Genomic DNA, 24,871 nt, shown 5'->3' on the forward strand with positions numbered 1-24,871 from the left:
CATCTTGTATAGTACAATTTCCTTTAACTAATTTCCGTCGGCGACTAAAGTACTATCATTAGCAATCCGTGGTGAAAACTTCGTTTTTGTTGGCAATCGTTAATCTTGAGATTCCTGATAATAGAACGTTAATATTTTGATGTCGTCAATGTAATGAGTCCTGCATTGAAACGCATAATATTCCATAATCACGTACAGAATTGAACAGGCATTGAATTAGTTACGGTACAAGTTGTAAGGAACAAAAGCTTCAAGATCTTGAACAATATGGCCACATTATGACCAATGATTTAGTATTTACTTGATGACACAGATAGATGGGTCTATAAATTAAGATTAATGCTTGGATGAATTACATAGATTCCTATTTGATGGCAATCTTAACATGTATCGAGGTTAGAATAAATAAAATGAATAAATCTGAAATTTTATATTCTATTTCGAATAAACGAGTTTGCACGCAGCGAAAGTGATCTAAATAATATAGAACGGATATATAAAATTCTTAAACTTGCAAACGATGAAATGTTTTAAATGTCTTTTTGATTTTTAGTGTTCTTTGATAAAATTTGTAGAAATATATTATATTCTTAACAACATTAGGTCATTATAAAATAATAATATCACACATATTACACATTATTTTATTTTATTCTTATATATCTCCTATATTTAAAAAAAAATTATTATCGTTATTCTAATGTATTATTTGATTAGAAATTTTTTGAAAAAAAAAATTTATTTGTGTTTTTTATATCTTAAAAGAGTGATGGAAAATTCAAAATATAGCAGAAGTAAAAGATCTTTACAACTTAATGTAATATGTCTATTCTAAAATTTATATGTTAAATATGTTTAGTAATATGTTAAATTAAAATCATTTAATAATTTTTAATAAAAAGTTAACACAAAAATTTATATACTTAATTTTGCTAATAACTTGTTTATGTCTCTTTATGAAAAAAATCTATGTTATTAATTTGGTAAAAGTTCTAAGTTCTTTAAGTTGCACAAAGGATATTATACTTGAGTAGTATGCCTTGACCTCTCTGCTCCCTATCTTTATGACGTCACTATGCCTATGTCGACGACGTCATCGAAAGCTTATCCTAAGCGAAAATTGCTCGCTCAGTAGAAATGGTCATAATGAGTACGACCGACGCGGCTCGCGTGTCGGCTATTTGGTCTCCTTATCACGCTCGCCGGAAGCTTAAGTACGCAGTTTTTCTTTAATCAATCTCTACGGTCGGAAATGACGGTATTCAAATCACACGCTGCCTACATACAGCCTCATTTTTCGTCAGTCCATATTGTACTTAAATGGCCTAATTATGTTATAGCATAACTTTGCTTGATAATGGACTTAGCTATTTAGCCACGATGCCTGCGACCCAGTTAATAGATTGGAATAGTACGTACAAAATAATATTTATTATGTTTTCTTTTTTATTTAAAAAAATTTTTTTAAATATACACGTTAATTTTAATTTTTCTGTATATTTATATGCATTAATTTCGTCATTAAGAGATGGTCTATCGGAAATTCTTGATGTGTATGTATTTTTTATCAAAAAGTTATTTGTAACAACAACGATAGATTTATTCTAGATTGTTATAGAATTTTTATATATTTTTGTTATTATTGTAAAAGATCATTGTTTTTTTCATACAAATCTAAAATAATTTACTAGAAAATATAAGGATATGATTAAAAATAATTTCGTAGACACCATGTTGCTGGCACCGCCTGGAAAGAAGTACAATTTAATCAATTTGTTATTCTCTTTCTTTTTTGTTTGACCTGAATAGTGATAAAATAGTGGAAGGTAAAAAAAAAAAAATCAATAGAAGTAGCTTTTATGTTCAAACATTGTTCGAAAGGCAAAAGCTGTTTTTATTCTTATCGATTGTTACGCGGTAATGGAATTCATGGCAGTACATTTATTTCCGAGAATGTTCAAGAAATAACAATGTTTGACTGTTTCTCATGTTTTTTATGAGAAGGAGACGAGATTTGTTCGAGATGGGCTATGTCATTGTAGCCACATCTTATCGATGCTTGTAATCGCAAAAATTACAATACAACTCTCGAATTGGCATGCAAATGCGCGACTTGTAATTGCGAGCACATTATTCAGCCACATAAAAAGATTTTATGCGCATTAGAGAAAAGTTCTCGTTAATCTATGTGTTTTCTTGTAGACGAAAATAAAATGCGGCAAAAGTTTTCTATTAACCGATGCGAGTCAAGATTACTTACCTTTCAAAAAAAATTTTGCAGCTTGCGGATGTCTTATACAGGTACGATTATTCGATATCTTGTAACCCCAATCACATGTGCATTTCTCGTTCCTGCAAACTATTTCTTTCCAAGTGGAACTTCCATAACATTCACCTATACTCCTGCAAATTTCACCGAGAACTGCAAGAATATAAATGTCTTAATAAATTAAAAAATTAACTCAGCACTCGATAATAAAACCATTCCGCCTTACACTTTTTCTTAAAACATTTTCCTAATGTATAATAATCTTCTTTGTTACAAGTACAAATTTTGTCTTCTTCTTTCGACGATTCCATTACATTGCTTTCGTTCTTAAGTGCACAAATTGCACCAGGTGTAATAGCGGAACATTGAACATCTATTGAACAAGGCTCGCCGTACAATGATACTAAAAATATGTGTAGAAGTATTTATAAAATTATCATTAAAATTTTTATATTTGAAAAAAAGAAATAATAATGTAAATATGAAAATTTTAATAATATTTCGTTGATAAAAATAAAGAAATATAAATGCTCACCTGGCACACATAAATCTATAGCTACAGCCACATAATTCGCTTCACAAGAACAATTGTTAGAGTTACAAATAGAGTGTTCCGGTGTGCAATCTTCATTATTATTGCAGGTAGAATTGATACCTAAAATTTAATCATTATATAATGTGCGTTAGCTTTTTTATATGTTTAATAATTAAATTTTATATGCATTACATCAATTTATTAATATTAATAGAAATTTAATTAATTCTTTTAAAAAGATATAAATATGAAATGTATAAAATATTTTTCTTTGATAAAATTGATAGTTTTATAATAGTTAATAAAATATTACCTGGCAAACAAAATTTATTTGCTTCATAATAATTCTCGTCACACGAGCATACTTTTTCATTACAAACAGAATATGGTATTACGCAATCCTCATTTATTTCGCAAAACCCTCCGAGTTCTATAATTTATTACAATTATTTTGTTTACGTAATAAAAAAATAAAAAATTATGAGATGACTATTAACCTGTTGGTCCTATACAAGCCATGTTGTCCTTGCTTAACCGTGTATTATGAGGACAGTTGCATGTACCATTACATATTAAATTGCCTTTGAAATCTTTAACGAAACAGTCTTGATCACGTATACAAGTCTTGCCGACTCCCGTATTTCCCCAACAAAAAAGTTCGTTTTCCACATAATGGGAAATATTCTCATTGCATACACATTTATTATTACTGCACACAGCATCTGGACCAAAGATATAACACTGCTCATCCTGATGACAACTTCCCTTATACTCTCTGGTTGCTAAATAAAATAAATATATTAAAAATTGATATCATTTTAATGTATTCATAATTTTATGATACACACAATTCTTTAAGCACACAGTCTTTATTTCACATTGTTTTGTATCAATAACGTAAGAACGAGAATTTAATGAAATTGTGTGCGAATTAGCTCTTAATTAAAGCCACTTACCAGTAAGACACTGACGATTATCTTTGGATGCAACCGTGCCATTTGTACAACTCCATCTCCCTCCACGACAAATGGATTTCTGGATGTAGCTGACGTCGTTATTCTGACAGGGCTCCCCGAGTTCTGTCGACATAAGTGTCTGAGTATCATCACCCGCAAAATTGTGACGTTAATATTACCTGGAATGCACGCGATGCCTGTGCTGGATTCAAAATGTGCACGGTAGCAAGTGCATGTCCCAGTAGGACCGCATATAGCATTTCTCACTACTCTGCAGTCCTCGTCGGTCATACAATTACTGCCCACCCGAGTATCTGATAAAACATATATACGACTGTGCATTTACAGTTTCATCAATTTGTTGAAGATTATTATTACCATTGTATTGCATCTTTTACTTATAATTTATATACTAACTTGTATCCACTCTTCCTTCGATCGAAACGTCGTACGAAAGTCCGATCGCCGTATCGAATTTGGATTCAATAGCGCACATGAAATCGCTGCATGTTGCAGTACCGAAAGTACAATCGATATCAACTGTACACTCATCGCCGACGGCTAATCAACATTAAATAACATTTTATACAATATAATATTTCAATATTTTGTATTATAGCATTATATTTATGCATTTTACAATATATTATCGCAGTTATAATGTGTGATAATTTTACCTTTTCCTTCTCGCCGACAAGTGCGATATTCGCGCAAATAAAAGCCAAGACTACATTTGCAAATTTTTTCCTCCGCATCGCAAGTGCTCGCTTCGAAATCAGCATTTACGTAGCAGTCGATATTTTGCTCGCATTTCCCGAATAAGCCTATATATATTAATAATATTACATATTTTTCGTCATTAATTATATAAAAAGAACATAATAAATGGAATGGAAAAAAGTCGCTTACCAACATATCGATTACATCTACCGTGTAAATAATAAAAATCAGGACCACACACACAAACATTTTCGACGCATTTAGCGCCGCTAAGAAGATAAGCTGAACACTGCACTGTTTCCTCGCATGAATCATACAATCTAGTTGCAACTGCGAAAGGCAATGACAATCTCTTTGTTCACGTAAAATTATGATAAGTTTTAAAGAATAATAAAATCTCGATAAGGGAAATGTTACCTTTAATGCAGGCCGTCATATCGGCGTTAAAAATATATCCGGAGGCACACTGACACAGATTATTATTATTGCACATACTATTTTTTGCTGTACAATCATTATTGGACCTGCATTCCCATTCACTAATCCGCATTATGTTGTTTGTATTACTGATATTTTTTTTTGATAAAATGTCAATATTAAATGTAGACACTAAAACATTTCATTTTCTTCTTTAATATGAATCTTTACCTTATATTTGATATTGATTTACTTAATAATAATATATTTAATTACATATTAGAGAATATCTCATACTTATACAAATAATTGTTATTTTAAAGAAATTTTGCAAACATGTCATGTCTCACATATGTATAACAAATTTATTATTATGTCTCATATTCTCTTACCATTGTGGATGAAAAATTGTAGATATAATACTATATACACAAGTTCTTGAATTTGCCGCATCTTTAGATCTTACGAATATTACTTCGACGTCTTCAATAATAAAGTTTAATCAGACTGGCTTCTTTTATCAAATCTAAGAACAGTGCTGGCTCTAAATAAAGTATAAAGCACACAGACTTAGTTTTACAAATTTTATTATAATAATAATTATCAACCCTTTCCCTTTTTCTTACATTGCGTTTTAAAATATTATTATTAAGAAATTTATTTTTTTTTACTTTGTTTTGTAAATGCAATTAAAAGGTCTATTATATTTTTGCAACTTTTTTATGATTATATCAGATTAATTTTTATTTTCATTTTATAGTACACATTTATGTACACAGCATATTGTAAAAAAAAACATTAAAAAAATTATTTTCTTCTAAAAACTTGCCCGTTTCTTATTAAAATTGTGTATAAATATTACACACTTGGTTCTTTGAAATATATGACCGGCACTGTCAAATGATATCATTTCAATTGAAACACCTGGTTTGTTATCGTAAGAAAATAATCTTTGAAATGATATATGTTATTTGTACTTATGTTTTCAGTATATTATAACGCAAAAAACATAATACAACAAAAAACATAATACAGAATATTGAAAAAAGTATGAAATGTTATATTGAAATATTATATTGTACAAAATATTAATAAAAGTACCCTCATATTTTTCAATATTTCTAAAAATAATTGTTTTTTTTTAAAAGCATTTCTAGATTATGCAGTGTTGATCTAAAAAGTAGATATGCACTTAATCATTTGTAACAAATTGTAATTACTTAAAACCAATTCAATTAAATCATTAAAATATATAACAAATAATATATTAATAATTAAAAAGTAAATAAAAAAATGCAGCATGCAAAATTAATTTACATAACTTATACTAAATTTTTGTGTATTTTTGACTTCTTTCTGGCATATAAAGTCAATTTTTATAAATCAGATTTTATATATATTTCTTTAAATTTTCAATTTATATTGAATTTATTTTAAAATTAATTTTAAAATTAAATAAACATACGTATATATAATAGTGAGGTCAATTTCCGTTGATAACGAGACATAGTCATCAATATGGTTGACCCGGGAAAGATAAGTAATGACCCGTTGAACGTCTTCGTCTTACCTAAAAATGAAGAAGAGGACAGCTTTTATCTCGACCTTCTATATGCTATTTTACCAAGTCGAGATTAGTTCATACTACTGTGCCAAACATTTAACAGTGTCTCAGAAGAATGTTCAGTTTATAGTTATTCGTTCATCATGAAGGAACAGTGGAGCATTAGTGAAAGTTAGTAATATTATTCTTCTTATATTATATCTTATTTACATCTTTATTTATATCTTTTTATACTATATTTAAAAGAAGAAGAATTATTTATATATGTGTGTAATTATAAAAATTTATTAAAATATTACCTAAAATAATTAAACAAACTTTATTAAATTTATATTGTGTATTAAATTATATATTTATGTAACATTGATATTTTTACTTAATTAAATTTTATTTTGTATTTTTATAAAAATACATTGTAATGTGAGAAATAATTGCATATAGATTTTCATTCTACATTAAATACATCGATTTATCGCTTTTTATGAAATATATTTATTTCATATTTTTAAATAAATATATTTATATATTAATCATTTTGTAAGTAAAATAAAATGCTCAAATAAATCAACATCTTAATTTGCACAGATCAGCTCGTAGCGTTGGAAGAAGGACGACATCAGCACAAGCAAGTACACGTAAAGAAAATCGAATATGAACCCAGCTATTGCATGCAATGCATATCGTATCTCAAATTAATATTCTTATTGCAAATAATATTACTTTTTGGATGGGGTTGTTACATGATCTTAGAGACTAGGATTCCCCAAAGAATAGAAAATAAGGCTACGTATATCATTCCTGAGAGATATCCGTCAATATTTGAACCACCATCTGAGATACAGAAATCACGTCTAAGTACAGAAGCGCCTGTAATATTTGTCAAGCCTGAGGTCATCATAGATAAATTAAATAATCTTCTGGAAGGTATGGAACTTACGAAAGAGCAAAATTTAATACAAAGCAAGACAGTTGTAACAAACATGGCACACAGTGTAGTGTCAACAAATACGCAAAATACTAATAATATGCAAAATAACGACGCGAGAGTAAATGATGTCACCAGTTTATCGACATTATCATCTGAAAATATAATACAGGATGAAAAATTTACGAATAGTTTGGTGCCGCAGAAAATTTCTTCAACTAAATATGTTGATGAAAACGTTAACACTGTGATGAATGAAAAATCTCTTTATGAACAATTTTTGGAGAAATTGCGAATTATAGATAAGTTAAAAGAAGCTAATAATTTAGAAATGTTCGACAGCAAGAATGATTATACTGAGGATGCTAATCAATTGACGTTAAAAAGCCAAGAAAATGATTTGGATATGTTCCGTAAATTTGAAAGCTTAGAATTAGATGACGCAATAATTTTAACTGTTGAAAATTTAATGGAAAGACTTCGTATGGTCAACATGAATCTGACAAATGACTCGCAAGAATTGAAACAGAAAATTTTCAATTTAGACGGGGCGCAAAACGATTACAGTGTAGAGCTCACAAATATCTGGAAAAATGTGAATCAGAGTTTTTCCTGTCTTAAATTTTCCGATATAGTCAAAAAGATGCAAAATGATCATTCTTTTGAAATAAGCAAACAAATAAATAAATATTTGAAATTGGATTTTAACATCTGTCTATCTACTGAGTTTCATGAATTCTTTTATACGTCATTAAAAGACATAATCATCTCTTTCATTTCTCAGCTTGAATTACAAGAAATGCAAGAACTACAAGAAATACAAGAAATTTCAGAAGAAATTGAAGCTGGATCACGTGACGATATTAATGCAAGAAATGAAGATGGAGATAATAGCAATATGTCAACATCTTTGAACGCATCTGAAAATCAAGATTATTTTAAGTTTATTACATTGACAGCCATTACGCCAAATACAGAACAGCAACATTCATCAGAGAATATTAAAAATGAAGACGAAAAATACGATATGACGGAAGACATTAAAAATCCTTCGAAACGGTTTTTAGAACCAACAGCGGAAGATAGCGTGAAATCTTCAAACGTTAATAAATTCCAATGGTTTAATGCGCCTCCGCTTTTTGCAGATAGTCTTGAACGGAAAGATATATCAGAAGAATTTAGTAAGATGAAAAGTTCATTATTTTCGGACCCGCAGCATGAGAGCACGGTAGTTGACGATGTTATTCCAGGAAGTAAATGTGAGATAACGCTAGAAATGGAAATTCTTAAAATAAATTGTTCCGGTATTAGATTTGATGAGCAATGGAATTTGACTTCTTCCGAAATACATCCAATTGATGATTTGATTGATGATGCGAAAGTTACTAATTCCGGAGATAATTTTTATCTGGACTACTACCTTGACGATTTCCCTGAACAATTAGATGAAATAATAACGGGAATTGATAATGAGAATTCTAATAAAGAAGTTACAACTCCGCAAGATACCGTACATGAAACAATCAACGCGGTTGAATTACAAGAAAGCACACCAACAGCCGAAACTTCAAACAGTGCAATTCGATCACAAACGGTGAAGTCAGCTGATATGTATAGGTTATTTACGTTCCCTCTAGATGAAAATTACGATATAATAAAAGAAATAACAGAAACAGCCACGACGATATCTCCTTTTACTTCTGAATTTGATTTCAGTATTATTTCGCACAAAGGACATAATCTATTTCCTGAAATTTCCGATACGCAACGAGAAAAACAGTTCAAAATCATCAAAGAGCAAGATTCTTCAATTTCTGATAATATTAACATTTCAAATGATTGTAAATGTTTTCATAGTTTTGAAGAGAAACTAATTTCTGCGTTAAATTCCGAAGCGTTAAATATCATGGCACCACAGTATCGATTAAGAAAATTTTATGAAGATAATTATCCGGATAACATATGCATTATCGCTCCTCACTTATGTACTACCTCTCCATATTCCTTGCACGACCAATATACCAGTTTAAAGAAACTTTTGGAATATTTAGAAGAACGCGACAATAAATTTGATATAAATAATAATAATCACAGAAAAAAACGAATGACCGATGAGTTAACATGGCAACAAGGTAATTATTTAAAAAATTGATTTAATTTTACTTATTATATATTATTTGTCAAATTGCTTTGAATAATCACGTTGTTCTTTATTTAATTACAATATATAGTAAAAGATATATTTTATTTTTTATTTGGCAATTTTATTAATAAATGTAAATTAATATAATATAACTCAATAGCAAATACATCTTTTACCGTTAATCTATTAATTTATCTTAAATATGTATTAAAATAATGTTTCTTACATTATAGAGCAAATATCAAACACAGTAGAAGATGATAAAAACGTGGATTTATTAGTAAATTTGAAAAAAATTTTTCAAAAAATGGAAATACTTGCTGTCTGCATCGACAGACTTCACGAACGATATCTTCTTCATAATAAATTAGATGACGATTATACTTCAAGTGAATTTCCGCTGGAAGCTGAAGAAGACCTCGAATTATATACACCAAGACCTTTATATGAAAAGTAATCGAAAAATTGCTTACTATTTTAAAACAAATTGTATAAATAATTTATAAAAATGTTATTAAAGTTATTTATAATTAAGTTTTATACCAATCATTACACACATCATAGAAGTTATTCTTATAATTAAAACAAATATATAATCTTTTCCTAAAGCGCATTTCAATTGTTTCTGTCACAATGCGTTGGCACTTAATGTGCTCACGAAATTTGTTCATAAAATCTGCAAGAATTTGACAAAAGCATGCTACGGAATAATTAGCGCGTTGCTCATATGTCTGCGCATAGACCTTGAACTTATTCATGCTAATTTTTTACGATTTATACGTAGCTGCGTTAATGCGATAATGTTTCCATGCGTTGCTTGAATGACGATTGTAATTGGCCGTTCGGTGATTATAGAATTGAAAAAGTAGGTCAGGCTCGCATATCTTTAAAATAGATTCTTGATTATACTGAAAGTGCATAACCTTTGCTATTGTTTCTACTTTAAAATAAATGTTGGATTAATATTAGAATATTAAATTATCAACAAGTTTTACAATTATAACAAGTACATACAATTATAATAAATTTTTATTTTTCTATGGATATATGAAACAATGAAATCTATTTTATTAATTTAACTATATTATGTTTACATGTCATTATGTTTATGCATCGATGTTGTCACTCGTTAAAAGCATACGAAACAGAATATTTATGCACGATATCATTGCGCGGAAAAAAATCAAAATTTCACTTCATTAAGTTCAGTTGATATTTAAACTGAACGGAAATGGAATGCTGGTTGCGAAATATTCAAAGTTACGTAAATGAAATATTTAATAAAATATGATTGCCGATCTTATCAGGGATTGTTGTTGAGTTGATATAGCGTTTGCGCTTCTTTATTAATGCCAGCACTGAGCCAATCACGGGCTTAATCGCGCGCTGACCTTACACCTTACACTTTCGTGAAACATGCAAGATCAACCACGACAGTTCGATCAGTATTTCGATCGCCGGACGAGCATTCCGGCAAATTGCCTTGTAAATCACGGCACGCGTCTCGTTAAATTTATGAATCACACGCGAGCCTTCGTGATCGACGATCGATGAGAAGTTTTCCTCGTCGAAACAAAAGGCGACGTGATCATCATAAAATCGGCACGACAATCCGACGCCTTCCTGCTGCTGTGAACGTTACGAGGCGAGGCGCGATACACTTGGCGTGCAGGCGGACACATTTCTACGACTGTCTGCCTATAAAATACTGGCAACACGACGATAAATTTTCGGTCGCTTTCGTGCACGAACAGCCGGATGCGCCTCCTTTGTAACTTGCGAAATTAACATTTCGGGCTCGGTGGTATTCCGACGAAGAAAAGTAACGTCGCGATGCCGGGCACGTGATAACCAAGGAAGAACCAAGATACTCAGATAACTTCTTACAACAATTGCACGAGAAAGCCGCAATAATAACTTTATTTTGCAAAAAAAAATGCTGTTCAAATTCTTACATACCATGAATTATTTATTTATAAAAATTATTATTGAATAAAAATTATTGAATAAAAATTTACGTAATTGATATACACATGTATCATATGTTTTTAAATGTATTTTACATGAAGAGAATGCGATGATACCAAATTTTTTCATGAGTTATTTCAAATCATTAAATTGCTTAGACGCGAATAATGGAGATACAATAGTAATAAAATTATCAGTTTCTCAAAAATTGTCTGTTTTATTTATATACAATTTCTTCCTAAACAATAATGTTATAAACATTTTTTTATATTTTTCTTTTCTTTTTTCAGTTTGTAATAAGTTATTTACAAATATAAAGAAAATTGTATAATTAATACAGCAGAATTATTAAAGTTATTAAACAAGATAATTGTACAAAAAAATTTAATATTTTTTTAATAATTGTTATTTTTAATAATTTTTCTTATGTCAGTAAATGTTTGTTTACTATAAATTAAAGAAATAAAATGACTTTTAAGAAATTATTTTTGTAAAGCCCGGTGAACAAAAATGAATAAAATAATATTTTAAAAATCAAAGTACTTTTTCATTATTGTACCTTTTTGTACATATTTTGTATAAAAATTGATTTATAAACACATGCCCTTTTAGTGGCATGAAGGATGAAAAGTTAAGCGAATATTTGATTCAGTGTATGTAGGTCGATTAAAGTAATTGCGGGGTTTTCAGATGAGGCATTTCATGTAACCCATATTCGGCGTCAGCATGAGACCAACTTTTTACAATAATGTCGTGATTGTAATATATGTATATTATAAGAAAGGTCTCAACGAACATTCCCTTAATTTTCCTCGAGTTGACTGAAGAAACTTAAGCAGATTGTTGATACGGTCACAGTAATTACAAAAGTTTGTTTCAGCTCGGACATTTGGCTTCCTAGAAAATATAAACTGACGTCTAACCGGGTTTATGTATTGTTTAATTATATAGTTAAATAGAAATTAATTTGATTTATTAAAATTTATTAGTGATATATGAAAATTGATATTGAAAATGTGATGTGAAAATTGATATTGAAAATGGATGCTAAATGATAATGCAAGGCAGAAACTTCAGGGGTTGTTTCCGGGTGGTATCTTAAAAAGAAGTCAAGTCCTATACGTCGAATTCGTTGGCAAATTTTGCTGGCAATGCTCAGCAATGGCTCGGTAATGGAATATCTAGCTGCGTCTTTCGAGGCGATCGAAGTTCAACCAGCTAACTTCGTATTCAGATCTCAAGAAAGGTGGTAAGGTAACCACCCTATGGTAGAACATTTTCTACTTTAGTAGTGGCAGCACGTAGAGGGTTTTGTAGTGGGGATGCTTCGAAGGCTTAAAAGGCCTTCCAACGTCCTTGTAACACGCAGTCTTGGAATCAAACATACTAGTATTCCGCGTAAATGGATCGAAAGTGCGAAGAATAATCTCACTTAACTTTGCCGTCACCGGTCCAATCAGATTTCCATCGGAGTGATCTCTGGTGTGCCGAAATTAATTCGCTAGGAAGATAAAAGAAATAGTTTGAGGTGAAAAATAGGAGTGAAGAAGATTAAAATCTAAAGAAGAGAAAAGATTTTCACAAGTTTCCTTGTTAGAGTTTGGGTTTGTGATTTGTGATCGTATAAGTGATAATAATTAAATATTATTTGTATAAGGATTAAACAAGAGACCATGAGAGGTGGAATGGGTCTTCGAATAATTATATCCATTTTGTTGGTCGTATCAATCTTTTCGCCGCCGATGTCCGCTGCCCTCACAACTTTCGGAAAGAGCAATCAACAGAATCAAAATTCGAATCCACCGCCACCACCTACACCAAGTATGTTATAAACAAAAATTCAAAAAGCGTATATACCGCTAACAAATAGTAAAATCTTTCTAAATAGTTATATTTTAAGGATAATAATTGTGAATGTAATAATTTTCATAATTATTCTCATAATTTAACTTATAAGTGCAATTTTAAACATTGAAAGCAAATTTGTGAGCGTAAATATCTCAATGTATACAACGATTCTATTATATTTTTTTTACTTATTAAATATTAAAAGATCAAAGATATTAATTTATTTTCTATTTCACTTATTTTGTTAATTTCAATCTCTTAAAAAATTACAATTTAGCAATTCTTAGATGTATAAGATCATTCAATTTTATGTAGAATCTATTTATCGTATGTATATAAATAAATCTAATTATATTATATAAAATACAATTTTATTAAGCGTAATAATTATTTTGATATATAATTTCAACAGTTATTCTTTTAATTGTTTTGTTTGACGTAACAAAGTAATTTTTAATATGTTATTTAGTATCTATTGTATAAACATGCAAATTAATATTTCTATAAACATGCAAATTAATCTCACAATAATTCGTCAGAGATGAAAAATGCGTAGATATAAAATCTAATGTTTGAGTCAAGGTTAAACTGCGAATAAATGCTAATGCTCTGCTGAATGTCAGAGTGCTAGTCTGTATAGTTTTTATTCTTTTTATCAATATATCATTGTTATATTATTACATATACAATTGTTATATTATTTGAAATTATCTACAAGTTGTACAATTAAAAGTAGTAAAATTAATTTTCACAACCGAAAATGTTATTGCATAAAAATTATCATTAATTTTTGCTTTTCTTATTAATAAAAAAAAAAAATAAATTTTTGAATTTTAAATATTACATAAAATATCCCTGATTTGTAGAATGACTATCGCGAAATAAGATTTTGCGATAGTTATTTCTTTTGCAAATTTAATGGTTTTTGCGGTAATCTTCTTAAAATAATATTGCATGCACTTTTACGGACTGAAAACGTATTAAACTAAAGGTCAAATAAGATTACGGTGTCTTACGTGAAATAATATTATACGTGATATAATACAATATTGCAGCTGGTAAAGCTCGCGAATGTAGAATGGAAAACGACTGTGCTGGTATTCAAAATACAACGTGCATGTCGGATCCCCGAGATGGAAGAACTCGATGTCTTTGCACCGATTACACGGCACCAATCAATGGTGCCTGCCATAATAAATTAAAAGGTAGATCAATTTTATTATGAAATTAATTTTGACTTTATTCAGACAAAAATATTTGCACTCAATATTTTTCGGTAACATTTAAAATGTTGTATAACATGTGACATCATTTTGTATTTAATCAATTGCATGTATGCTTACGTTTCAATTTTTATTATAAAATTAATTAATTTTGATTTTATTCCAGCAGAAATATTTTTATTCAATATTTTTTGATAGGATTTAAAATGTTGGGCAACATTTTATATCCTATGTGATGTTATTTTTATTTCAATTAATTGCATATATGCTTATGTTTGCAGTGTTTCGCACACGTATCCACTTAGTATTTATTGTTATAATTCTTTGAAACAAGTCAAATTTTGGAAGGTAATTTTAATTGAAAGACGAAGATTTGCATTTGCAAATCTTGCACTTACGTGCTCTATTGCAGTATGTGAACATACATATGTGACAGTATTCGTAGCAGGTCTATGGTTATCTATGCAAATTGGTACGGGTAAAGAGTACCGCCACAACCTACCTTCAATAGTTCACGCCGATACAACTCGCTTTTCCTTCACGGCAAGAAAAAGCGTGAAAGTAGAACAGCAACAAAAATAAAAACTAGATATATATTAGCTGCGAGCTTTCACAAATTGTATTCTAAAAGGCGAGAGATATGACGTTATATTTATTACAATATTTAACAAATTATAAGACATAGTCATATATAGTTAAACACTTTACTGGTTTTCGTATTAATAGACAATAGATTGATAATAGATTGTTAACAAAAGTAAGAGCAACAACCGTACCTGGCACGATGCAATAATGAATTTTAAAACTTTGGAAATCGTACAACGTGTACCAAGCAATTTGTGTTCGATATGTAATATTAGAGGTTCGTGAAACGATCCGGAAACTCGGCAATTTCGTTTGATTAGATGATTACTATGCACGTTTCCCTTCTGATTTTCGGCGGAGTTGCCGATGATTACTTCGAACATTTTAAGCACAATTAACTGCGGCCAGAATCGATCGCGCATAAAAGCTATGTTCACGAGAAGTTAAATAGAGTCGTTCATTTACAATAATTAATTGGAATCATACGATGATCACTAAGATCATAAATTCGATAGATAAGTTTGTATTAAGAGTAAATACGTAAAAATTATTACATGGAATCATACCTCATTTTTCCAAACAATTGATGAAATGCTTTAAAGAAAGTAAAAAAATAAAAGATTTGCACTTAATCTTTTTGTTTACATCATTTGTTATACAATTTTGTAAGTTATTGTAAGAGTTGTATTTTTTTCTTTTAGCTATTCATGTACCATGCAATGCTGATATAGAGTGTATAGAATTTGCCCACTGTGTGCAACGTAACAGCACAATGGGAAAACGCTGTTATTGCCGGGAAGGATTTTATGAAGAATCTCCTCTGTTCTGCAATGGTAAGTTTTATTTTATTTAAGATTTTCATTATATAATTTATCATTCTGTTTTAATAGTACAGTTTAAACATAGAAAAGGTTAATTAATATTAAAATAGATTTCCTTTAATTTTATATAAGTTATAAAATGCTCCTTTCAATGAGTAATAAGATATAATTTTGTAATAATTTTTAAGCAATATTTTTGTTATAAATATAAATATCAATCATTATATTTATTTATATTTATTTAGTATTACTAATGTTCTCATTTAAATATATATTTAGTCTATTAACTTTCCTGTTTGTTTCAAAAGACGTTAATCTATCTTCATGTTAAAAATTGGAAAAAATGTGATAATAAATAATATTTAGCAAGAAAATTATTATCTGCAATTAATCAGATAGAATGACGTAATTATCTCGTTTAGCTATTATGAAATTTTTGCCACATATTTATCAAAAATGTATTGCAATACACAGAAATTCTTTTTCGTAGAATAATTTACGAGATAATTGAATATCACTTTCAATATATTCAACATTACAAAAATTATTTCATGACATGTTTACATACTTTCTAGGTTGCTCATCCGTCTTCACGTTGTATACGATGGCTTTATTGGCTGCTTCGCTCGTGTTTGGAAGACTTAACTGCATTTAAAGCTTTCAGCTTTTAAAAAACTATCTTGATAACCCCTAAATCTGTATGATAATCCACAGTAGAAAGATATAATAATTCTTCGAACCAACGAATCCAAAGAGAAGTCGTTAGAAATATACTTATCATTTAAACGTGTCAATCATTTAATTTAATGAAAGCGTTTAAGATGTACAAATATGTTTTAAGTTTCAGAATAATAATGCACGTTTATATGTTAAATAATCATGAACTATGAATAAATCTTTATCAAATATAGAGTTTTATTCTAAATCGTATATTTTTCTTCATTTAGAATTATCAAAGAAATTTATTACAATTTCTAGAGTAATTTTATAGAAATTCTATTCTATTATATTCTATATTCTATATTATATTTATATATAAAAATTTAGTATTTTCATGTTAAATTTAAGAAATTATCTTTGCATTCAATCTTATGATCAACGTATCAGTTAACCCACAAGTCTATATAGCCGACGATAAGATGCGAAAAATATTAAATTATAATTATAAAAAAAAATTTAAATGTTTTCGAATTATTTTTGTAACAACAATAAGTGATTCAGAATTCTCAATCACTTTTAATTTTACAAATCTGCAAAAGTAAATACAATTTTGTTATTTTTACAAGAAAACATTTATTTAAATGAATTACTCGAATTTGCTTCTTATATTTTGCCATTATATTGATATAATTTAACTATTGACAAAATAATTATTATTCTATATGTAGCTATGTCTCGTAACAATAAAATATTAAAAAAGTGATTGTTAATTCTGATTTACTTTGTGACTGTGGATCAGTAGTCAATGGATTATTAATTAACAACCAATCTTGGTTTACATTTTTAGTATACAAGTGCTTAAAAGTTATAAAATTAGAAAGAATTGTTCTAGTTATTATAATTAAATTAGAACAGACACCAAATTTATTATTTTACGTATTTATTTCTGCTTGGTGTATAATCATAATCCGCCATTTTATTACTATTACCATGTTCTAACATTTTTATTCTATTATATAATAATTATAATATGAGTTTGAAAGACTAATATATAACATGTTAACATATTGCAGATAAAGTTTATTATTAGATTCACATCAAATTTGACTATCCTTAGAAGATAGTTGAGATAACAGAATGATGCTTTGGTAATAAATTTTTGCAGTGTACATGATTAAGCTTCATATTTTAACTGCATTTTAGAAAATATTTATTTAAAAATCCTCATATTAATTATTTTTAATGTAATGTATTTGTAATTTATATGTTTTTTTTTAATGCGCAAAGTATACAATGAAAAAAGATAATTCGTAGAATAAACTTACAAAGTTGCAAACAATAGTTTTTTAAATATTTCAGAATCCTAAAATTCAACAATAATATTCAATCGTTCATCAAATGTTATATCCATTTCGAGCTAGATCTTGTAGGTCGATTTGAATATATGATATTAAAATAAATTCTTGTAATAAATATAAACCTTTTGTCAATTACGAATATAAGCAATATCTTAATTAATAACATAAACGCACCAAATATATAATATATTTATGTCACCGTTATTATACATTTAGTGATCACATAGGGTTGTCGCAGAGTTTAATTTATTATAGTGTAAGTGTATCTTTTGTAAACTTTGTGATAATGAAAGCGTAAAGTTAGTCATTATTCTCGCTCTAATGCCGTTTTATGTATTTGAATATTTCTTGCACAAATAAATTCTTGAAACTTTTCGAGTGAATAGTTCTTTATTCTTTAAAAATATTATATTATTTATTAAGTTATTTACTCTATATATTCTATATGGAAAGGTAATCATTAAAATTTCTTTACAGATTTGACACAATTATTTCATTTATCTTTATGTGGTATAGAAATATACACATATAAATTTTCTTATTGTCATTTTTTTCTAAATACTAATTGTGTTACGGTGTTTCCCGTCTGTCCACCAAATTGGAATGTATCTGTAGGAAGCTGACTATCAAATTCAAAATCTGCGGACAATAATCGCATTATCGCAAAGCATGCACATTTCAGAAGATAGTTTTCATTATATTCTAAAGATAATGATGCGCAGTCATTTCTCTTGTAAAAAAATACATTTTTTTTTTTTGATAAAATAATCAGAGAAATCCGAGAAATCATAAACACGCGCACATACAATAAATTTCATTGAGAGAATATATTCACTATTTTAAGTGGCAAAATTATTAAAATTTTATTATACTAACGATTTGCGAAGTGTTTCAGCAATTCTTCTTTGGTCCAGTTGCAGGACGTCAAGATGAAATATCCTCCTGGTAAAAGAATGCGATGTACGTTTTCTATATACTTCTGTCGTTTTATAGTCGGATTTTCTGGATTTAAACTAATAGCATCGTAAGTGCCTTTATCGTGGACGACTTTAAAATCACACGGCAATGCATTGTCGAGTATGTCGCATATTTTTAAATTTACGTTTGGTAAGTTGTTATCGTTCAACACCATGCGGGCTAGATTTATCCCTTTCTGCGAGTAATCCACTCCCGTCAAGTTCGTGAATCCTTCTTCCGCGAGTTCCACTAAAGTCATCGCATTACCGCATCCTACATCGATTATCTTATCTCTCTCTTTGTCTAAATCCAATTTCGTGGCGATCCATCTAGAAAATGACTTGTTTATATCACTTGTTTATATGCTGATATTCTCGCAACTATAATGACACTCATTCATTTTTATTTTTTATTTACTTCAAATATCATCAAAAAGATAATTACTTTTAAATAGACTTTAGGAAAAAATTAATTACATCTTATATAAAATTGAATATATTAATCATATAATATAATTCTTTCATTACAAAATTTGTTTACACATTATATGGATTGTATATTATATTAAAATTATAATATAAAAATATTTGCTTCATTATTTATCAATTTATGTATAAAATTATACATATTAATGAGAAACGAAAGTTGTAATTTCATACAATTTTAAATTATCCTAATCATTTTGAACTATTCAAAAAGAAATGAAAGAATTATCAATAATCAGCAGATATTAATAATATCAAGTACTTCTAAAAAATGTATAAATTATATTGAGACAAAAACATAACTTTTAAAATAATTTTCAATAAATAATCGTAGATTTATTCTTAAATCTAGCGAACTATCCGCAGTAGAAAAAAATATTACATAATCGACGAAAAAAATTTTCTTAATTCATGCATAAAATTATATTGATAAATATACAATTTATACAAATTTGAATTATTTTAATATTTTGAACTGCACGAAAAACCTATTTCAATAATCACCTAATGTTAATACCGAGTAAAAAATATATAAAATACGTCGAGAAGGAAAACATATTTATATAATTTTTAAACTAATAATATATATAATTTTTAAACTAATTTTCAATAAATAATCGTAGATTTATTAAAATCTATTAAATTATCCGCAGTAGAAAAGACTACCGCGGGGCCGACGCCGGAGATCGAGGGCGCTACCGACGGAGAGGACAGGCCACAGCTCGGTCCCCTCGGCAGATGTCGCCACCAGTGGCGCGCGTGGAACAGTCTCGATCGCGTCGCGGCTGTTTGCGCGTTTCCGCGGGAAAGCCTATCGATTTTCCGCGGTGCTGTTTATCCGCGGTGCGAGCAACGCGTGTTCGCGTGCTGGTCCTTGGCTTCGCTTACCGTACAACCTTGCGCGAGTTGGCCGCGCCGAACCACACCTCGCCCACATCGCCGTGGTCGCGAAAGTTGTCGAGCTCCTGCGCGTACGCGTTCTCCCAGCTGCAGCAAGAGCGGCACAGAGGGTCAGAAAAGCGACGAGTAATGCACAACGGGTGTCTCGCGGTCACGGTACGTATTACTTACAAATCGAGAGTGCCGAGATCCGACGACGTCAGCTCCTCGTTTTCCTGCTCTGTCATTATTTCACTGCGACTCGTTGAAACCTGACGAGAACAATAACGTCGATCTGGTCGGCCGGATCTCACGATGTGATTGCTCGAGTGATATCGGATCCACAGATTTTACATGAAATAATTCTTATGAAACAATTGATAGTGTTACAAACGTATTGATCACGTTGTCATAAGAAAAATGAATTAAATCCGATAAATTTGATAGGCAATGTTTATTCGTGAACCGGTGTAATAAAAGCTCAACGTGGAGCATGAAATTGCTTCGAAATTTTACGGCTAGATGGCAGCATCGTTTAGGTATTTTCTTATCAATGATAATATATATCACGTTTTATTTTAATTAATAATTAAATAGAAATATGTATTTGTTAGAAAATAATTAGATCAAATTATATTAAATTGTTGCAATGATACTAAAAATGATGCGTCTTAATTTTACAAAAAGCGTTTACGCTAATATTTTTTATTTTGTATCAATGATACAATTGAATTTCTATTATACACGATTAATTTTTTTTAGACTTTTAATGATTAAATTTATTAATTGTGAAGTCCAAAGCAAGAAAGAAAAAAAGTTTATTTTTTTCTCATATAAGAATATGTATCTTCATGACAATATCGTGTTTTTTTACAATATTTTAGTTTATTCTGTTAAAATATATTTTGCAACTTGCATAAGTAATGGTTTGGTGCAGGTGTTTATAGCGCTATCTGATAGCTGTAATCCTAAACACAGAGTAGAGTTGTCATCTGAGACTCTGAGAGTTTATTAATTTATCGCGTTGCGTACGATTTTGGGTAGAGTTTTCTGTACATTTATTTCAGGACTTTATTTTCCAAAAAAAGATACATTCGTCAAGAACAATTAATATTAATATAATTGTGCAATAAATGCAAAGAAAAATCATAAAAGAAAAATCGAACGCATGTGTTGAATTTTTGTTAAATTTTTTCAATAATTTTTGTATATGTGGACTGTCGTTAATTATCCAAGAAAGCAAGCAGTTTTATGAGATTAAAAATTTTGATTAATCGTATATTGATTTTTATTTGCACGTTTTTAATTACACGTGATTACACATGTGCATCGTTGAACCTAACCTAAAGATTAACTTGATCCTATTTAAAGTCTTGTGTCCGATGCTAGACATAAATCTGAGAGCTCGAACGAAGAAAATATTACTTAATCATATTGATTAGTTGATCGACATAGCCCATTATCATTGGTCAGTTTTCCTTCGTCCGAAATCTCGGATCGATTTATAATATCGTGGACACAAGACTTAATGGTACTACTGTCATCATGATCGTGCATAACTCGCGACGCTCGTGGTAACCTCTACGTTGCAATTTTTAATTTTTTTTCAGCCTGGATTATTAGGTGTTAATTAAATATGAGCATTAACAATCTATTAACGAGCATTTTATGTTCTGGTAAGTAAATAGATTCTGATGTCTTAAGCCATATTTTTTAGAAACAAAAAAATGATTCTTATCATAATGAGAGCAGAATGTTAGTGATTAATTTTTTTGTTTATTATAAATATTTTTAACAATTTAGCCGATATAATCCAGAAGTTTTATATATATATAAAGTATTAAATGTTAGCATACTTAAAAATATACTATAAAAATATACTTTATTATTTAAAGTGATGTTTTATTTGTGAGCTTGTTTAATAATACAGTTTTTCAATTTGATCTTCAATGAAATCTATAATATCTCATGAAAGATTATATTATCAAGCTATAGTTTGCAACATTACTTCCGTTTACTTCCTTTTACTTCCGTTACTTATGAGGAAGAATAGTTTTATATTTTGCTTCACATTGTTGACTTTCATTTGAGATTTCTCTACAGTGGTTAAATGAATACTAGGTAATGATAATGTAACATTATCTAGAGCGACATTGCACGAAACTTACTGCTATGGCACGATATTATGCTTCTGTCGCTACAAATCCAACAGACAGACACAATGTAAAACCAAAAACTGCTATATTAATGTTAAATATGGGTGGTCCTGCCAATACTGATCAGGTTCATGAATATTTATTAAGAATAATGACCGATCGTGATATGATCCAACTGCCAGTTCAAAGGTTTTCTATATTTTAAAGCTTACATGCATGCTACAGAAGCTAGTATTATGTAGGAGGAATATCTTTTACAGATGTATGTTGCAGTAAATTAGGTCCTTGGATAGCGAAACGTCGCACTCCAGAAGTACAGAAAAAGTATTCTGAGATTGGCGGCGGTTCGCCAATTTTACGATGGACGAATAAACAGGGCGAACTTTTATGCAATAAATTGGATGAAATTTCGCCTGAAACCGCGCCTCATAAGTATTATGTTGCCTTTCGATATGCAGATCCTCTCACAGAAGATACTCTTGAGAGGATACGCAAGTATGGTTATTGTATTTTTCATAATGCAGTCTAAATATGTATAACACATAAACATGATTGTAGAAATGTAATTAAGGGATAATTTGAATGAGCGGTGCTTTTCCTTTTTCAGCGATGGAGTACAGCATACTATACTTTTTTCTCAATATCCTCAATATAGTTGTTCAACATCAGGATCCAGTTTTAATGCTATATACAATTATTACAAAACTAGGTGATTATTTTTTATTATTTTTAATCTATTTTTAATATAGGTAAGATTAATTGTACATTAATGCAAAAGAAAAACTCTAATTGATTTTTGTTATTTATTTTTCATATATTATAGGCAGATTTAAGAGTGGCATATAATTCGTGTGCTATATACATATATTTGCTGTACACACAAAAAACTTTTATTTAAAACTTTATAAATTAAATTACATATTACATATTTTAATATGTAAGTTATAACTAAAATAAAATATGTTAAAATATACGCACGAAACAAGTAAACCATTATTTTACAGAGAGTCACCAAATGGCATGAAATGGAGCATCATCGATAGATGGGCCACGCATCCGCTCCTTGTTAAAACATTTGTCGAAAGAATTAAAGAGGAACTTGCGCAATTTCCTAGCGAAAAAAGAGACGATGTGATAATTTTGTTTTCAGCTCATTCTTTGCCGTTGAAGGTTGTCATCTTAAATCAACGTGTATTCAGTTTTATAGTCACTTAGAAGTTAGCCTGACTCTTGTTTCTTGTTCTTGTTTCTTCCCGTAATTAGGTTGTAAATAGAGGAGATTCTTATCCCGCAGAAGTTGGAGCCACAGTTGCATTAGTAATGCAGGAATTAAATTATTGCAATCCATATAGTTTGGTATGGCAATCAAAGGTATATAAAAAAAAATATTTGCTGTATTAAAATTTAACGAAATTTAGCCGGTTTAGACAAAAAATTGTCGCATTATTTGATGAATTATGTATTACGAAATATACGAAATATATATTTAGGTTGGACCTACGGCATGGCTAGGACCGTTTACCGATGAAGCATTGAGGGGTTACGTTAAACAGGGCAAGAAAAATTTTATTCTCGTACCGATTGCATTTGTAAATGAGCACATTGAAACTCTTCACGAATTGGACATAGAATACTGCCAAGAACTTGCCGAAGAAGTAAGAAGTGCCGTATCTTATTATCTAATATTATGAACAAGGAATATTTTACATTTAATTTTTTTAGCTTGGTATCGAGAGAATACGAAGAGCTGCCGCGCCTAATGATCACCCTATTTTCATCGACGCTTTAACAGACATTGTTGTGTCTCATCTCCGATCGAAACAATCTATAAATCCTAAATTTTTAATACGATGTCCTCATTGTGTAAATTTAAGTTGTAGTGCCAGTAAAAAATGGTACGCTCAGATTTGTAAAAATTAATAATATTAACGGTTAATGTAACGATTATAAATGTTACGTAATGCGCGTGCGAAGACATAATCATAAATATTATATTATATTTAAGTATGAATAATGGTATATTTATATAATTTCCTATATTAATTATATATGTAATAAAATAATATGTTAATAATTAAATGAAAATGAATAGATCCAATGGAAATATATATGTATTATATTTGTGGAAATCGTGCAATAATATCGAATAAATTATAATATTTGTTTTATTTCGTGAATCCCTCGCAAAATTTCCTCAGACATCAATAGCTAAAATAACTTCGTTAACAAAAAGTTATTTATATGAATATGTATGCTTACTAAAATTGTTTATATTTATTTGTTTGCTTCTGATATAATCCAAAATAGCTGGCGTAATATTGCTTTTAAGTAAATACAATACCTTTTGTTAATCATATAGCTTTTATAAATTTTTGTTATTTGGTATTCTGCTCGAATTCGTG

General features: G+C 29.3%; 6 protein-coding genes across 9 annotated transcripts in view; 4 read left to right on the top strand and 2 right to left on the bottom strand.

Annotated features, from left to right (window-relative positions):
• Window positions 1–1,428: 1,428 nt before the first annotated feature.
• On the bottom strand, window positions 1,429–6,477 carry LOC105432495 (uncharacterized). The gene is made up of 14 exons (XM_025219678.2): window positions 6,363–6,477; window positions 5,290–5,441; window positions 4,898–5,089; window positions 4,670–4,810; window positions 4,438–4,584; window positions 4,178–4,321; window positions 3,940–4,074; window positions 3,761–3,883; window positions 3,302–3,586; window positions 3,118–3,234; window positions 2,805–2,924; window positions 2,496–2,672; window positions 2,261–2,422; window positions 1,429–1,747 (listed from the first exon to the last, which is right to left on the bottom strand). The coding sequence occupies exons 2-14, from the start codon at window positions 5,348–5,350 to the stop codon at window positions 1,665–1,667; spliced, it is 1,887 nt and encodes a 628-aa protein (XP_025075463.2). The 5' UTR covers window positions 5,351–5,441; window positions 6,363–6,477; the 3' UTR covers window positions 1,429–1,664.
• Window positions 6,478–6,512: 35 nt separating this feature from the next.
• LOC105432493 (uncharacterized) lies at window positions 6,513–10,142 on the top strand. The gene is made up of 3 exons (XM_011647333.3): window positions 6,513–6,632; window positions 7,047–9,518; window positions 9,763–10,142. The coding sequence occupies exons 1-3, from the start codon at window positions 6,605–6,607 to the stop codon at window positions 9,984–9,986; spliced, it is 2,724 nt and encodes a 907-aa protein (XP_011645635.2). The 5' UTR covers window positions 6,513–6,604; the 3' UTR covers window positions 9,987–10,142.
• Window positions 10,143–12,805: 2,663 nt separating this feature from the next.
• sosie (oogenesis-related protein sosie) lies at window positions 12,806–18,375 on the top strand. The gene is made up of 4 exons (XM_011647331.3): window positions 12,806–13,318; window positions 14,401–14,550; window positions 15,855–15,986; window positions 16,550–18,375. Exons 1-4 carry the CDS (start codon window positions 13,171–13,173, stop codon window positions 16,627–16,629), a joined length of 510 nt encoding a protein of 169 aa, XP_011645633.1. The 5' UTR covers window positions 12,806–13,170; the 3' UTR covers window positions 16,630–18,375.
• An 83-nt stretch (window positions 18,376–18,458) lies between these two features.
• On the bottom strand, window positions 18,459–21,076 carry LOC105432490 (EEF1A lysine methyltransferase 2). 2 transcript variants are annotated; one of them, XM_011647327.3, is made up of 4 exons: window positions 20,506–21,068; window positions 20,323–20,421; window positions 18,869–19,278; window positions 18,459–18,631 (listed from the first exon to the last, which is right to left on the bottom strand). In XM_011647327.3, the coding sequence occupies exons 1-4, from the start codon at window positions 20,559–20,561 to the stop codon at window positions 18,537–18,539; spliced, it is 660 nt and encodes a 219-aa protein (XP_011645629.3). In that variant the 5' UTR covers window positions 20,562–21,068; the 3' UTR covers window positions 18,459–18,536. The 2 variants fall into 2 exon arrangements, with proteins under 2 accessions (XP_011645629.3, XP_088934383.1); XM_089078257.1 differs by lacking the exon at window positions 20,323–20,421 and having other exon boundaries at window positions 20,506–21,076.
• On the top strand, window positions 20,348–24,626 carry FeCH (ferrochelatase, mitochondrial). Of its 3 annotated transcripts, none has more exons than XM_011647330.2 (9): window positions 20,348–20,490; window positions 21,924–21,989; window positions 22,460–22,658; window positions 22,743–22,964; window positions 23,077–23,178; window positions 23,474–23,639; window positions 23,733–23,840; window positions 23,960–24,124; window positions 24,192–24,626. In XM_011647330.2, the coding sequence occupies exons 2-9, from the start codon at window positions 21,950–21,952 to the stop codon at window positions 24,387–24,389; spliced, it is 1,200 nt and encodes a 399-aa protein (XP_011645632.2). In that variant the 5' UTR covers window positions 20,348–20,490; window positions 21,924–21,949; the 3' UTR covers window positions 24,390–24,626. The 3 variants fall into 3 exon arrangements, with proteins under 3 accessions (XP_011645632.2, XP_011645631.2, XP_088934376.1); XM_011647329.3 differs by lacking the exon at window positions 20,348–20,490 and adding an exon at window positions 21,122–21,353; XM_089078250.1 differs by lacking the exon at window positions 20,348–20,490 and adding an exon at window positions 21,362–21,844.
• Invadolysin (leishmanolysin-like peptidase, invadolysin) overlaps window positions 20,361–24,871 on the top strand; it is a 257,502-nt gene continuing 252,991 nt past the window's right edge. The window contains exon 1 of the mRNA XM_011647322.3: window positions 20,361–20,490. The gene's annotated coding sequence lies outside the window, so the exon portion shown is untranslated. The remainder of the gene's footprint in view (window positions 20,491–24,871) is intronic.

Source organism: Pogonomyrmex barbatus, unplaced genomic scaffold, assembly GCF_055798465.1.
Source record: "Pogonomyrmex barbatus isolate J1 unplaced genomic scaffold, ASM5579846v1 scaffold1, whole genome shotgun sequence".
NCBI classification, from domain to species: Eukaryota; Metazoa; Arthropoda; class Insecta; order Hymenoptera; family Formicidae; genus Pogonomyrmex; species Pogonomyrmex barbatus.

Excerpts from the sequence above, each read along its gene's own strand:
- LOC105432490 (XM_011647327.3), bottom strand. The coding sequence starts at position 20,561 with ATGACAGAGCAGGAAAACGAGGAGCTGACGTCGTCGGATCTCGGCACT. Across the intron at positions 20,422-20,505 it reads GATCTCGGCACTCTCGATTT|CTGGGAGAACGCGTACGCGC; the intron begins GTAAGTAATACG and ends CTCTTGCTGCAG. Across the intron at positions 19,279-20,322 it reads AACTCGCGCAAGGTTGTACG|ATGGATCGCCACGAAATTGG; the intron begins GTAAGCGAAGCC and ends GTCATTTTCTAG.
- sosie (XM_011647331.3), top strand. The coding sequence starts at position 13,171 with ATGAGAGGTGGAATGGGTCTTCGAATAATTATATCCATTTTGTTGGTC. Across the intron at positions 13,319-14,400 it reads ACCGCCACCACCTACACCAA|CTGGTAAAGCTCGCGAATGT; the intron begins GTATGTTATAAA and ends ACAATATTGCAG. Across the intron at positions 15,987-16,549 it reads ATCTCCTCTGTTCTGCAATG|GTTGCTCATCCGTCTTCACG; the intron begins GTAAGTTTTATT and ends CATACTTTCTAG.
- LOC105432493 (XM_011647333.3), top strand. The coding sequence starts at position 6,605 with ATGAAGGAACAGTGGAGCATTAGTGAAA. Across the intron at positions 6,633-7,046 it reads ACAGTGGAGCATTAGTGAAA|ATCAGCTCGTAGCGTTGGAA; the intron begins GTTAGTAATATT and ends TAATTTGCACAG. Across the intron at positions 9,519-9,762 it reads TGAGTTAACATGGCAACAAG|AGCAAATATCAAACACAGTA; the intron begins GTAATTATTTAA and ends CTTACATTATAG.
- LOC105432495 (XM_025219678.2), bottom strand. The coding sequence starts at position 5,350 with ATGCGGCAAATTCAAGAACTTGTGTATATAGTATTATATCTACAATTT. Across the intron at positions 2,673-2,804 it reads TATAGATTTATGTGTGCCAG|TATCATTGTACGGCGAGCCT; the intron begins GTGAGCATTTAT and ends ACATATTTTTAG. Across the intron at positions 2,423-2,495 it reads AAAATGTTTTAAGAAAAAGT|TTCTCGGTGAAATTTGCAGG; the intron begins GTAAGGCGGAAT and ends ATATTCTTGCAG.
- FeCH (XM_011647330.2), top strand. The coding sequence starts at position 21,950 with ATGAGCATTAACAATCTATTAACGAGCATTTTATGTTCTG. Across the intron at positions 23,179-23,473 it reads TACAATTATTACAAAACTAG|AGAGTCACCAAATGGCATGA; the intron begins GTGATTATTTTT and ends ATTATTTTACAG. Across the intron at positions 23,841-23,959 it reads GTTTGGTATGGCAATCAAAG|GTTGGACCTACGGCATGGCT; the intron begins GTATATAAAAAA and ends ATATATATTTAG.